Raw genomic sequence first — 15,801 nt, 5'->3', positions numbered from 1 at the left:
AATCACATGTGGAAGTCGCTAATCTGGATAGAGTTTGTAAAAATGTCTTTAGAAGGTGGAGTTGGACGTCAAATGGGGGGGTTTGTGATCGGGGGGCTAGAATTATTCTCGGTTGCGATAGTGATTTGGTGGATATTATGATTTTGTCTCAAACAGATCAAGTTATACACTCACAAATCTGGTCCAAAGCTGATAATTCGAGTATTTTCTGTTCTTTTGTCTATGCAAAAAACAAGTACCAAGAACGAAGAAGCCTTTGGGAGGATTTATGTAGACATAAGCTTTTGTGTATGGATAAGGCTTGGTTCGTCATGGGGGACTTTAATTCAGCTCTCCACGCGGATGACTCGTTATTTGGTCCTTCTAGTCAATCGATAGGCATGCGGGAATTTTGTGAATGTATTGAAGAATCGGAGCTTGTTGATGTTAAGGGCCATGGTATTCATTTCACTTGGAACCAGAAGCCGAAGGAAGGGATCGGTTTGATGAGGAAAATTGATAGAGTAATGAGTAATGTTAAGTGTCTAGACTTATTTCCGGATGCTTACCTTATTTATCACCCGTATCGAGTCTCTGATCATACTCCGTGCATTTTGAAGCTGACTAATACGTCTAACAATTCTCGGCCAAAGCCGTTTAAGTTTGCAAACTTTATTGTCTCAAAACCTGAATTTAAAGTCTGTGTGGAGCAACAATGGGCGAAAAAAATTGACGGGTTTGCAATGTTCTCGGTCGTTAGTAAGCTTAAAAACCTGAAACCAGGTCTCAGAAAAATCCTTTTCCAACAAGGTAACCTGCATTGAAGAGTTCTTGAGCTACGCATGAAGCTAGATGATATCCAGGAGAAGGTTGATGCTAATCCGATGGATGAGTATATGCGGAAAACGGAGCTCGAGTGCCTTCAGGAGTTCAAAATTGCTGCTTATGACCAGGAATGTTTTTTGAAACAAAAGTCGAAGGTGGAATGGCTCTGTGCGGGGGACTCTAACACGGCTTTCTTTCACAATACTGTTAAATGCAGGAATAATCGAACCAAAATTCAATGCATTAGGGATGTGGCTGGCAATAGGTTTGAAGGTGATGAGGCTGTGACCGCTCTTGTTGATCATTATTCAGCGTTTTTAGGAAAGGAGGATCCGGTTACTAATGTGAATATGGATGACGTGTTTGTTAATGTTATTAATCCGGATGACGCAGTTAATATGGTCCGCCAGGTTACGCGGGAAGAAGTAAAGAATGCTATGTTCAGTATAAGCGAAAACAAAGCTCCGGGGCCAGATGGTTACACGTCAGCCTTCTTTAAGCATGCTTGGGATATAGTGGGTAATGAGGTAACGAATGCAGTTCTAGATTTTTTTGGAAATGGCAAAATCCTGAAACAGTTAAATCACACAATCTTGGCCCTTATTCCTAAAGTGGATACCCCCGACTCTGTTCTTGATTATCGGCCTATTTCATGCTGTAATATTCTTTACAAATGCATTAGCAAGATTATCACGGATAGGGTAAAAGGGAGCTTGGAGTCTTTGGTTAGTATTAACCAATCTGCCTTTGTCCCAGGCAGACGGATTTTTGATAACATTCTGTTAACTCAGGAGTTGATGCACAACTATCACTTGAATAAAGGCCCTCCTAGATGTGCGTTTAAAATCGACATTCAAAAGGCGTGTGATACAGTTAGTTGGTTGTTTCTAGAGAAGATTCTTAACAAGTTTGGTTTTCACAGGACGATGGTGAAATGGATTATGGCGTGTGTCACTACGGCTACGTATTCTTTGAGCATAAACGGTAATCTTCATGGGTTTTTTAAAGGTAAAAGGGGTCTTCGACAAGGGGATCCAATGTCTCCGTACCTGTTCACACTCGTTATGGAGGTTCTTACCTTATTGCTCCAAAAGAATGCTCGTTCATGCCCTTCTTTTAAGTTCCACGCTCATTGTATGAAAAAACGAATTATAAATGTATCCTTTGCTGATGACATCTTTATTTTCGTTCATGGGAGTGTTCATTCGGTTAGAAAGATTAAAGCCGCTTTGGAGTTATTCACGAGTATGTCGGGTCTTGTCCCGAGTCAGGCCAAAAGCACGGTGTTCTTTTGTAATGTTCCTCAACAGGTCAAATATGAAATTCTTAATGAAATGCCGTTTCAGGAAGGATCCTTGCCTGTTCGATACTTAGGAGTGCCGCTAATCTCGTCCAAGTTAGGCGCTGGGGAATGTAAGCTCCTAGTGGACCGATTGGATAAGAAAGTTAATAATTGGATGACAAAATCGCTATCCTTTGCGGGTAGAGTTCAGCTTATCAACTCAGCCCTATCTTCTATGCACATATATTGGGCCTCGGTTTTTGTTATCCCGGCTCGGGTTGTCAATGAGCTGGAAAAACGTATTCGTAGGTTCCTTTGGAATGCCGGGAGTGCTGGAAAAATTAAAGCAAAAGTGGCGTGGACCGATATATGTCTTCCTAAGGCGGAGGGTGGCTTAGGAATTCGGAGAATTGGTGATGTGAATAGAGCCCTTATCACGAAACATATTTGGAGTATCCTTGTTAGACGGAAATCTCTATGGGTGCAATGGATTTATGCTCACAAATTAAAGAATCAAAATTTTTGGGATGTCCAATGTAGGGGCTCCATTAGTTGGGGTTGGAGGAAGCTTTTATTGATTCGCAATATGGTTCGGCCATTCATTTGGAAGGTCATTCGGAGTGGATTACAAACAAATGCCTGGAGCGATAACTGGTGTCACTTGAGCCCCCTTAGGGCTTTTATTACTCCGCGACACATTGCAAATGCTGGCTTCAATCTTCAGTCTTCTGTGGCGGATATCTTAGATGCTAACGGTCAATGGAGATGGCCCCAAGCTTGGTATGATACTTACCCAGTTTTAATTGGCTTAACAATTGATCAGGATAGTTCACAATTACATGACCGCACGGTGTGGAAAGATTTGGAGGGGAATGAACGGCAGTTTAGTTCGTTGGAAGTTTGGCATGCCATTCGCTTGCGTAACAATCCAGTTAGCTGGGCAAATATGGTCTGGTTCAGTCAATGTATCCCGAGGCATTCTTTTCAGCTATCGTTAGTGATCAAGAATAAGTTGAAGACTCAAGACCGGTTGAAAGTCTGGGAAGCGGGTAGTGAAACAAACCTAAGATTAATGTGTTGTCCTTTATGCCAGAATGATCGTGACTCTAGAGACCATCTTTTTTTCGCGTGCAAGTTTGCTTCGCATGTTTGGATGAATGTTAAATCTATGGTGGATATGAAGTACGTTAATGAGTCGTGGAATTCAGTTTTGGCGTGGATGGACCAATACTCAAACTCAACGAAATTGGAGCAGATTGTTTGCAAGTTGGTGGTAGCGGCTTCGGTTTATTTTATTTGGCAAGAAAGAAATAACCGATTATTCTCCCGGATTCAATGTTCAGCTAACCAAGTGTCAGAGAAAATTAAAAATTCCGTGCGTCTTCGGTTGATGGGCTTCAAGTTCCAAGGTCATGCTGATCACAACCGAGTTCTGAAGAAGTGGCAGATCCCGTCAAGGGTTATGGAAGAAGACCCGGGCTGAGGGGTTCGTTTAGTCGGGTCTAGTTAGTGTCTGTCTGGTGTGGTAGTTTGTTTGGCTGTTTTTGTTTAGTTGTTTGTTCTATGGCTGTTTTTCATGCTTATTTCCTAGTCTTGGTATGCCAAGTCTAGTAGGTGTGGTCGTTTTGGCACACCCTTATACTTAATTTTGTTGATTTATAAAATTTACCGGGGTAACCCTTTACCCAAAAAAATACTTTATTATCGCTTTTCAAACGTTTTATAAAAGCAAACACTTAAACTGGATTCATGACAAGTTTTCATTAAACAATTTCTTAAACCTAAGTCATGAATCCTATTTTCACAAACCTATGTACTTGCCGGCATTTTTATGCTGATGTATTTTCACATGTGTTTCAGGTACGATAGTTGATGATATTTGATGATAATATTGACACATGCTCACATAGGATTGGACAAGGACTTAGTGAGCATAAAAGATGCAAGACTAGTTAAATTTTGTTTTACTTCTTGTTTGTTAAGACATTGTAACTCTTTTAAATAAATAAAACAACATTTCAATTTTCCATGTGTTATGAAACAATGATTCTGTTACAACACTCCCCGACGATTCCGCCACGTTTTGTTGTTTTACGTGGTCGGGGTGTGACAGAAAAGTTGGTATCAGAGCTCATTGTTATAGGGAATTAGGTTATTAGTAATGCTTTGACCTAGTCTATAACCTTCCTAGGACCCTAACGCGAGTTTACTTGCGTTTAGTCATAAAACAATACCGTCACTTATCCTTAAGTGGCAACCACAATAAGAACATAATTTTTGATCTGCCTTGAAAACTAATCATCTGTTCCAGGATGATTTATTATAAGGTTTTGAACCCTTCCAGTTTGACTCATATTTGGCTTAGTGCCTTTTGAGTTTTTAAACTCGTCAAAGTTTGGGTCTAAATAATGTGAACACGTGCAAACTGGAAGAGTGAATGCCTGTACTCTGAGTTTCTGTCTAAGGCTAGAGTGTTCGTACAAATCCGCAGTATCGGACCAGTCACTCTTACCTAGGAACTCTTGGGGTGAGTGTTCACTTATAGGCAAGCATGTCTTCAGCGATACATTATTATGACCCGTTTGCTTTGATTTGTCACCGTCTCATTTGTTTGCCTTAGGTAACAAACAAATGATCGCAATTCGTATGCATTGCCTTTCTGTTTTGTTTATCCGATAACATTTCATTTGTTTCTTCCTATATCTTTCATTTTCTTCTAGAATGTCTCTTCATCTCAGCAACGGTCAAATGTCCGAGCAAACAGCCAAATTGCCCAGCAAATAGGCGAAGTGATACTGAAGTCTGTGGATCTAGGCATTGCCATGTCTCGTCTCAAAAAAAATGTAGCCACTCAAGAGTCACCGAAGGAAGCAGAAGTCAGGCATGCACCAAAATCAAGGAAGCGTAAGGCTTCAAGGAAACCCACAGCAGTTACACCTAATCAAGCGGGACCTAGCAAAGTGGCAGCGCCACCAGCTAGGAAGCCGTACATAGGAACTGCCCATGGTGCAAACGATGCAACCGTCATCATTCAAACCTCGTACCCTGCTCCAAATGTACCTACTGTGGACGGTTGGGACATTTTTTTTTGGGTAAAGGGTTACCCCGGTGAATTTTATTAAAAAGAATAAAGAATCACGCAAGTTTACCAAAGTAGCACACAAGAGCTAGACTTGGCATACCAAGACTAGCACAACCAAACAAACACAAAAAAACAACCAACCCACAAAAGCAAACCAAACCAAAACAAACAGCCCGAAGCCGAAACATTGGCAACTAATCAAAAAAACACTACCCAAAAAGACTCTAGCCCGGATCAATGTTTAAAGCCTTCACTTGGAACTTCCATCTCTCCAGCATCAGCGGGTGTTTCAGACCTCTCCCAGCCTTGAATGTTATTAGCTTTAGGCGAACCGTATGAAGAATAATGTTTGCAATCATTGTAGCGTTTCGCTGATTTGTAGAAAATAGCCTATTGTTTCTTTCTTGCCATATGAAATAAGAAGAAGCAGCAACGACCAACTTACTTACAATACTCTTCGCTGAATTATTGGTAGCGTGTTGAGAAAGCCAAGTAATAATGGAGTCCCAATTTGCATCAATAGATTCCATACAAGCCATATCTTTCGGGGATTTGATTAACATATGCCGCTTTGCTATCCAAAACAAAGCTGCTATAAACCTTGCTGCTACCCAACTCCAAGTCAAACCTACTCAAGCCCGTTTCCCGTCTGGTACTTGCTGCAACTGTGGTGAGACGAGCCATTTCAGGAACAAATGCTCGAAGATTGTCAATGCAAATCCAACCCTTGGATGAGCATTTGGCTGACCAAAAGATGTTGCTATCTTATGCCTTTGTTCCTTTTGTTTTCTTGCATTGTGAAACAATCTGTTTTGTTCATAAATAAAAGTCGTTGTTCGCAAATCTGATGTACAAGTGTAGTTACATATGTGTATGGCATTTCCCTATGATACCTACACCAAGGAACTATGTTCTTTACAAAATACTCTTGTGATTCTCCCTTTCAAGTGATCGCTCATGATTTCCTCAAAAATTTTAAGTTCTCGTTTCATTCTAGGAGACGAAGTACAAGAAATAAAGCAAAATTGTGAGTAATCGTGCTTTTTGCACATCTGTGCCTTTGAAATCCTTGATTAGATAACTAAGGGTATTATCAAATTTCATACCCATTACGTTCTGATTTTTTTCAACATGCATAATATAAGTTTTCAAAACGACCTTCATGATTTCAAAATGTTATTAATACAGTATAATTACTTATATCAAGTGCATGATTTCAAAAGCACCATTCATGTTTTCAAAAACCTTATACATAATTTCAAAATTCATCTTGCATGATTTTAAAACATATTTTTATACCTACCTAATACACCTACTTTATGATTTCAAAAGTTTTATATATAAGGTTTTCAAAAACGTTGAGCACATTTTAGAACCCCATGCATAGTTTTCAAAGTATTCTCCTCATACATTAACTTAACCTTCAAATTCCGCTTCATATGTCGCCTTGGCATATCTAGCATCTCAACTTCATAAGCATTTTTACTTCATGTTTTGACTTAAGCACATCCAGTGCAAGGTTTCAAAACATCTTCAACTTCTAAAATCCATGTGGGATCTTTTTATCTTCACAATTAGACCCTTGTGGATGATTATCATTCAAATCGGAGTCCTTAATTGGATTCCTTGTGTACCTAAATTCGAACATTTTGATTCTTTATAATCAAAATCGAATTTCCTCTTTAAGATCTTTCTATCTTCATAGTTAGATTCTTGATAATGTTTAAAAGTACCAAATGGAATCCATGGATTGGATTCCTGGTGTGCTTTAAATATCCGTGTCCAAAGATAACAAATCAAGTTAAACAATTATATGATTATGTGTTTATGCACTTTGTGTTTTCTTTTATGCATTTTTGTGTTTTTGAATACTCTGGATATTCATTATCCAAATCCTCGTAGAACCTTTCATATCTTTATATGAGGGATTCGTAGTAGGATATTCAAAAAGGTACTACCTTAAATCCTTATTGGGCTTCTATATGATAGACAAGACCCTTGGATTATATAGTACCATTCCATGATTCAAAAGGATACCCTTTGAGTGGTCTAGTCAAAGGATTGATTCAGAATCCGTTTGAGAATGACATGTGATGATATAAGCTGAAAAGACTCCTTGGCGGTCTGGAGATCATTTATTGACTCAATTAAAAAGGACCCCAGTATGGTCTAGTCACAATCATCACATGCTTGTTCATTGTTTTCCTCCCCTACACATTATAAGATGCACTACGTGACTATGCAAGGAATTACGTAATTATGGATGCATACATAATTACGAAGTTCAGTGCACGGAAACCACGGTAAGACTTATTATGTGTAAGAACCAATAGTGGCAACCGTGACAAAATGTGAACAATGTAATAGAGGTACGGTGGACGCGCCAATAACGCTTTATATACTTGTATATAAGTGACCCTCTCACATTGCAAGCATGATGTTATTTAAAGTTACTAGAAGTTCAGGACTCTAACCAGTGTTGTTCGATCTTTTCAACTTCATGTTTCAAGCTCTCACAACTTTCCTCTAAATAAATTTCGGGACGAAATTTCCTGAAGTAGGGGAGACTGTGACACCTATGTCACTTCAACCATCAAACAAATACCAAACCAATGAAATATTGTGTTTCATACTTGGGATTTGTATAAACATGTGTATCATTTGCACATATCAACTCTTGTTCGATTTCGGGCTTTAGATCATTTTCTGGAGGGTTATAAGCGCACTGATGCGTAAATATAACCAGTTTAATGCAACAAACACTCCGGTATAGTGACATAGGCTTAACATACCTTAAATAGCCTTTACATAACTTAGAAATACGTTTTGGAAGGTTTGGTATGCCGAAATCAAGTTTATTCGCTTACAGGGACTAAATTCGACAAACTGCGAAAGTATGCCAATTTGAACTGTAACGAACCTTCCGGAACTTGGCCATAAGTTAAACATACCCTAAATATCCTTTACATAGCTTAGAAATAGGCTTTGAGGTATTCGGTGTGCTAAAATAAACATTTTGATCATTGAGGGACTAAAAGCGTCAAAAAGTGCACAAGTTTGCATTTTCGCACATAACTTACGTTCCGAATACATCCGGACATCCAAAAATTTATGCAAGCGTTAAAATATTTTATTTTAGTGTTTGGCATGAGAAAAATCCATTCGTCGCACAATTTGGATCGTTTTTCGCGCTTATGCGCATTCCGTCGTAATTAAGCAAACATTGCGATCGTACGGCCAAACGAACCGACATCCGGAATATTTTTGAGCATGTTTCAAGTTCCCCGCACTTTAGCTTCATCTTAGAGCCTTGAAATGAGGTTAACAGGGCTTAAACGTGCCAAAAATGGGCCAAAATACATGTTTCTGAAGTGTAGGGACTAAAACTGCAATTTCTGAACTGTGACCTTCAGGCGGGGCGCGTAAGATCCCATGTATATCTTACACGGGCCGCGTGGCCTCCCCAGACCTGCAAAATTGTTGCAAACAGCTGTTTATAGCTGTTATACACCTCAAAACCCATTGCAAATGGTATTTTCAAAACAAGGGACTGAAACAATGGGCTCTAATGGTTTTGCAAAACAATGGGTACACATGGACGGCCTAGATCGAAGCACGTTTCTCGATGAACGATCCTAACGGTTGTGCCATGCCTATAAATACCCAACCCAACTTCATTCATTTCCCATATTTAATCTGATTCAAAGCTTTCTAAGTGGAAGTATATACTTCCTACCTGAAAGCGAATCGGGTTAAATCTTGCGGGGACCTTCTGTAAGTATTCTTTCGCGTTTTTCATTCGTTTTAGCGTTAAAGTCAAAATACGTTTGACTTTCTGCATTGACCAGTTTATGGTCAATGCGAAGTTCGTTTGAACTTCATAACGTGAGCGTAATCACGATGGTTATAGTCCCTAGTGACTATACCCACTGATTACCACGTTATCTAGGCTCAGTGACGAGTCGTAGTTTCGGCCAAAATGCGTTTCCTCGCGTATTTTGTAACCAAACTACTCTAGGGTATCAAAACCGTTTGTTTTGATACCAAACCTGTTTTCTAACTTTACTAAACATGTTCTAGCATGTTTAGCTCGTCGCTTTTAGATTTGTGCTTGTTTAGGGTCATAAAGGTAAGCGATCTAATCAATCGCTTATACTTTCGAACCCGACCCATTTGGTCGATCATTAGGATCCGACCAAACACTTTAGGTGACCATAATTGTATAGGGAATAACCTTCCGAGGTTATACCTTATGGTCACGTCGTTTAAGTAGTTGTATGATAAGTAGTTCTTATGCCTTAGGTAAATTACCAAAATGCCCTTTTTGCGCTAAAATTCATTTTAAGCCTATGTAACATAACTTTTGACATATAAACTGTTTTGGCAACAATATTAAACATGTTAAGGCATATCTTGCTTGTCATAGGACTAGTTAGGCATTCCGAACGCGTTTTACGCGAACGACGCGTTAAAGTAGCATAAGCTACCTAAACGGGTCGTAATGGGTCGTAAGCACTTGGGTTAGGTTTCATTTTAGTATGTGGGCTTTGTTTAACCATATCATATGAGTTCCAATACTCATTTGGTTTACGAAACCTTATACTATCCAATCCCCCAATTTAGGTCCGGTTATTTATGTAGTTATCTATATAGGGTGCCGTTTGATTCCGTGATCCCTCTAGCTTTGCTTGGTTGTTGTTCAAGACTTCCAAGCACCCTCAAGTGAGTACATAGTCCCCTCTTTTACTGTTTTTCAAATGTTTTGGGGTGAAACACATGTGCCTACTTGTTACTTTTGTGTTTTCATGTTTTCATATCATATACTTGCTATGTTCACTAGTACACTAATAGTACATGATTTCATTATGTTTTTGCTATGTATGCCCATTGTGTGCATACTTAGTACATCGTTTTACATGACATTTTATGCTACGTATGTTCGTTTAGCGCATACTTAGTGCATTGTTTTACATTACCTTTTCATGCTATGTATGTTCATCATACTTAGTACATTTGTTTTTCATCACATGCTTACATTTTGGGTATGACATTTGGTTTGTTTAAGTGGGACCATATACATTCATAAACATTGATCACGCCGCTCGTTAGTAGGTAATGGTACCATAGGAATTGACAACTCCCGTTCCTGACATCCTGGGTATGTTTGGATGGAAGGAATGACCGAATTCGATTAAAACATTTAGACAGATAGACCTTTAAATTCGTTTAGGGGTTTATCACCACAGTCGCAAAGCTTGGATGTATGCACTTTCACAATACCGCATAAATGTTTGTATTCAGTATAGCATGCATTTCCACAAAACATAACATTGATTTAAACCACGTTTTACTTCAATACATTGTTTTGTGCATTTTTACACATGGTTTAGTGGATACATATTTCACTTGCCATACATGACATTTTGTTTACACATTACGTGATTGACATTTGACATGGACATTTTGACATGGTTTTCACAATGACATTTGACAAATGGTTTAGACATGGGCAATTTACATTGGTGGTTTGTTTGGGTAAGCGATTTAAGTAGCGAGGCGTGTGTAATGTGATACAAGCATGGTGGATACGCCGCTGGTACTTCCTATATATAAGTACTTGTATTATATTACATGTGGTAGCGTTATTTAAATCATTCAATTTGGATTTATACATTTTTACACAAATAACATATTTTTCACAAGACATTGTTTTATAAACAACTTATTTTTACTTGGTTATTCACTTAACCTTACATTACTCTTTTACATATCATCTACTTTATTATCGCTTTTCAAACGTTTTATAAAAGCAAACACTTAAACTGGATTCATGACAAGTTTTCATTAAACATTTTCTTAAACCTAAGTCATGAATCCTATTTTCACAAAACCTATGTACTCGCCGGCATTTTTATGCTGATGTATTTTCACATGTGTTTCAGGTACGATAGTTGATGATATTTGATGATAATATTAATGCATGCTCACATAGGATTGGACAAGGCCTTAGTGACCATAAAAGATGCAAGACTAGTTAAATTTTGTTTTACTTCTTGTTTGTTAAGACATTGTAACTCTTTTAAATCAATAAAACAACATTTCAATTTTCCATGTGTTACGAAACAATGATTTTGTTACAACACTCCCCGACGATTCCGCCACGTTTTGTTATTTTACGTGGTCGAGGTGTGAAATGAAAGATGTGAATGGGTGATGTAAACAAAATGTTTGAATTCGCGAGATGGATTCAAAACATAGAACTAATGGAAAATATGAATGATATGTATGAAGCCGCTAAGCGGATTCAAAACATAGAAATAATGAAAGGTATGGATGTTACGTTTGAATCCGCGGAACATATTTAAAATATAAAAAGGAAGGAATTAGTCCACATCAGAATGTGTCGATAGTTTGACAATGGTTGAGTCAAACGAGTCATATGAGTTGGTTCAAAGTAAATGAACAAAAGAATGATCGTAATTGGCACGTAAAGCTAAATTTTAAAACGAAAGGAAGAAGTTTTGAACAAGTTATATGTTAAATGTGTTAGTAATCGACTCTTAGGAGTCAAAATGAATGACGGGCTACGACCTGAACAATGACTTAAGTATAAACAAAAATGGTAAGTTTTAACAAAAATACCGAAATGATGTATTGAATGTCCTTGCAAACAAGCATGAATGGAAAAAGGTACGAGCGTGTACCTCAATGCATATACGATAGTTAAGAAATTTCAGTTTGGCCTTGAAGGGTCAAACTGCGAAGGTTGACGAAATAAGTAACTAAAATGAAAGAATTGCATGAGAGAAATGAAATGTGTGACACGTTATAGCGTGTACGTAAGAAATTATAGAAGGACTATAGGTGAGTAATCGCCTAATAGAATGAATGTTGAATGAAATGTGTTAACCGCTAAATTGTTGATGATAATGTTAGAACTCTTAACGCATTGAAACCAATTGAATTGGTGGAAGGATGTGTACAAGTGGGGACACTATATGTGGATAAATGAAATCTAGCCTGGTACGACTAGTGTTCGGGAAGAATGCGGATCGATCTGGATCACGGATCGTGGATTGATGATATGAGATATGGTTAGTAAAAGTTTAACTTATGTCGGATAGTATGAATTAGTAAATTGAAAACGCCCTACAAACTGAATGGTGGAAGGAGTATGGTATAGTATGGAATGTTTGATTCCTAATAGTTGACATAAGAAGAGAACTATGTCAGTAAGAACTAGATTTTAAAAGTTTTGAGCGAAAATTTCGGGTATTGGTTAAACTCTCGTATGAAGAACCTGTTTGATACGCTTGCTCAGGTAACTTATGTAATGCATGAATTGAGAAGAATAGTAATGTAGAATGAATGATTTGAAGATAACGTAAGGGTATGTATGATACAAATAACTATAGAAAATGAAGAATGATGTTAACTTTGAAGTTAAGCACGAAGGCATGACCATGAAATAGTAACTTCGCTGTGATAACGAAGCAAAATTTAATGTTATGTAATATATGTATAGAATGTAATATTAAAGGATGAGATGAAGGTACTAGATCTATTATAAATGGATCATATGAAAGCAAGCATTATTGTGAGTTTGAATAAATATGTATATTGACCTGTTACTAACGGATCGAGGAAATGGGAATGTGATGTGAAGGTATGCCATGGAAAGTATAGACTTATTGAGAAGCAGTCAATTGTACGAATAATTATGAATTAAGATCGGATCTTTACTTATAATTATGATGCAACTATGAAGTCAAACATAGATGTCTATGTGTAAATGAAAATGAGAAAGGTTTCGGGGACGAAACCTTATTTAAGGGGTCGACTTGTAACACCCCAAAAACGGGCTTGGTAATTTAGAACCTGATTAAGATAAAGGAATGGGTAAAGTACCGTTAGTAGTAAAAGTGAACCCATAAATAAAATAACTAGGAATAAACTAGCCTAGTGATGTCATGTATATAAGTAATAAGATGATAAGTTTTTAGTCCTGTATGCAATCAAAACGAAATTGAGGGACCAAAACTGTTAAGATGGAAAGATGGGTTTTATTTATTAAAGTTAACACACACAAAACACACACTTCGTGTGTGTTCTAGATCGAGCAGTAGACTCCCATGGAGCCAAGAACCCTAACTTCATCATTTTCATCAAATTGAAAGGCTAAATGATGCTTAAATTCATGAATAAACATGGATTAATGATCACCTTCACAAGGGGATTGTAAGGTATGTCTTAAAAGTTAGATTAGTGATCTTTCACGAAGTGGGTTATGATGTAAATTGTGAATTTGTATGAAATTGAGAATGGGTGTGTGTTAGAATCATCATATTGAACATGGGTTATGCATGATTTAGGTTAATTTGATGTTTAAGGATGAAACCCATTAGCTATGGTGAGAATGATGACTTGAATCATCATCCATGTCTAATTCTTGTTGAATGTTGATGTATTATGTGAGTAATATGGATTCTTGTTAGAAGAATTGAAAGAAATATGATGATAATATGTTTGAATGTTTATGTGTGAATGATATATGTTAACAAGTAGGAGGATTTGATGAATTATGTATGAGATTAGGAGATTGTGCATGAATTAGTTGTACTTTATGTTTAGAAGGTAGTACATACACCAAGGGTATGATGAAATTAGAGATAATTGAGTTTAGATCACTAGTAAGTGATTAACATTGTAGTTATGAAGTGGGTTTTAGATGATGTAATGTAAATTGATTATTTACTTATGTTAATGATGTTTGGAAACATACATGTGTGTGAATGTTTAAAGAAATCAGATAAGAAATGATAGATTAGCATGTTATAAGGTTGAATGATAAATTCCATGTAAGATTCGTGTAATGAAAAGGTTGTGATGAATAATGAATAAGCTAACTATATTGAGAATGATATATGATAGTGGATGCTTGATCAGCGATATGGAAGCTTGGAAAAGAAGAGGGTCAAACGGGAATAATGCGCACGGGAAGCATGTTCGGATGCTAGGTAAGTAAAGCTTACACCCCTTTTTGTAGAATATCTATTCATTGTATAGATTAAGAGCATGATAAGCTAATATATGAAGAATGATGTTTCGACAAGTTGGATACGGGTCGGAACATGTGACCAAGTCAAGAAACTAAGTTTGAGGGTTGAAAAGGGTAAAACAGGTGTTATGGTAATTTTGACTATGAGCTAGTGAAGAAATAAGTTACAAGGAATGAATAGTGAATAATTACAACACCATAAGGATGAAATTGTCTTTTAAGACCAAATCAGTCAATGGTGAAGATATCACTATTTGGCGATATCGACTAATGGTTGTTTTGTTAAGTATTATGTATTCACAGGATGAATGGCGAAAGGATTTGCATTGCTATTAACTAGAAATTGAGCGGATAAGCATTAAAACAGGTCATAGCCTTGACCCGAGCCAGGTATGTGTGATTAGAGTCATGGTTAAGTCGTAGGGATTGGTTAAAAATGGATAGAGTCCTTCGTTGCAAAGGATGCAACAAAGTTGACCAAAACACCCTCGATGGGTATATCAGGCAAACAATCTTCAAAATTGTTTAGAATCACGTTGGTTGATTAAGTGAAATGTTTTAGACAAGTATGAAAGTGAGAAGTATGGTTTTTGTAAGTCAGAGACCTTAAAATGCGTAAATACCCTTAACGGGTCAAAACAAGCTCTTGAGCGAAAATGGGTCAAGAGGATGCAAGACATCCGAGAACTTAATCTTTTATGATAGAAAATGTTGAAATTATAGGGTTCATGAGGAATTGAGGTTAAATAAACAAGTTATGTTGATACATGCATGAACGGGTCAAAAATTGGTAAAAGGGTAATAAGCCGAAGGCTTAAAAGTCATAAATATCAGTAGTCCAAATATTGGATTTTCAATCCATGTGATGGAGAATTAAATTACGGTCGCGTAGGAAAAAGAATCGGGTAAAACGGATCAAAAACGATAAAGTTATGCTCGTTTCCGTGAAATCGAGTCGTGCTGGGAATTATACAGCACCACCTGCAACACTCTGATGAAATCAGGCCGTGGCACTACGCGATGGGGGTCAGTTTAGCGAAAATCATTTATTTTAACTGTTGATGCATTGCGAACCCGTCTGGACCTTATTTATTCCATGTTTTAGGGAAAGTAGATACGTATGTATGTATGTATGTATGTATTTATGTATGTATGTATGTATGTATGTATGTATGTATGTATGTATGTATGTATGTATGTATGTATGTATGTATGTATGTATGTATGTATGTATGTATGTATGTATGTATGTATGTATGTATGTATGTATGTATGTATGTATGTATGTATGTATGTATGTATGTATGTATGTATGTATGTATGTATGTATGTATGTATGTATGTATGTATGTATGTATGTATGTATGTATGTATGTATGTATGTATGTATGTACGCATGTATGTACGCATGCATGCATGCATGCATGTATGTATGTACGCATGCATGCATGCATGCATGTATGTATGCATGCATGCATGTATGTATGTATGCATGCATGCATGCATGCATGCATGCATGCATGTATGTATGGATGGATGTATGTATGTATGTATGTATGTATGTATGTATGTATG

At 37.2% G+C, this 15,801-nt stretch overlaps 1 protein-coding gene across 1 annotated transcript; it reads left to right on the top strand.

Annotated features, from left to right (window-relative positions):
- The first annotated feature begins 311 nt into the window (after window positions 1–311).
- Window positions 312–803, top strand: LOC110944719. Its single transcript, XM_022186369.1, has one exon. The coding sequence runs from the start codon at window positions 312–314 to the stop codon at window positions 801–803; it is 492 nt and encodes a 163-aa protein (XP_022042061.1).
- The last annotated feature ends 14,998 nt before the right edge of the window (window positions 804–15,801 follow it).

The sequence above is a fragment of the Helianthus annuus genome, chromosome 4 (genome assembly GCF_002127325.2).
Source record: "Helianthus annuus cultivar XRQ/B chromosome 4, HanXRQr2.0-SUNRISE, whole genome shotgun sequence".
NCBI classification, from domain to species: Eukaryota; Viridiplantae; Streptophyta; class Magnoliopsida; order Asterales; family Asteraceae; genus Helianthus; species Helianthus annuus.
Note: the sequence above shows the minus strand (reverse complement) of the source record. Positions and strands in the feature narration are given on the sequence as shown.

Coding starts and splice junctions, on each gene's coding strand:
- LOC110944719 (XM_022186369.1), top strand. CDS start 312: ATGGGGGACTTTAATTCAGCTCTCCACGCGGATGACTCGTTATTTGGT.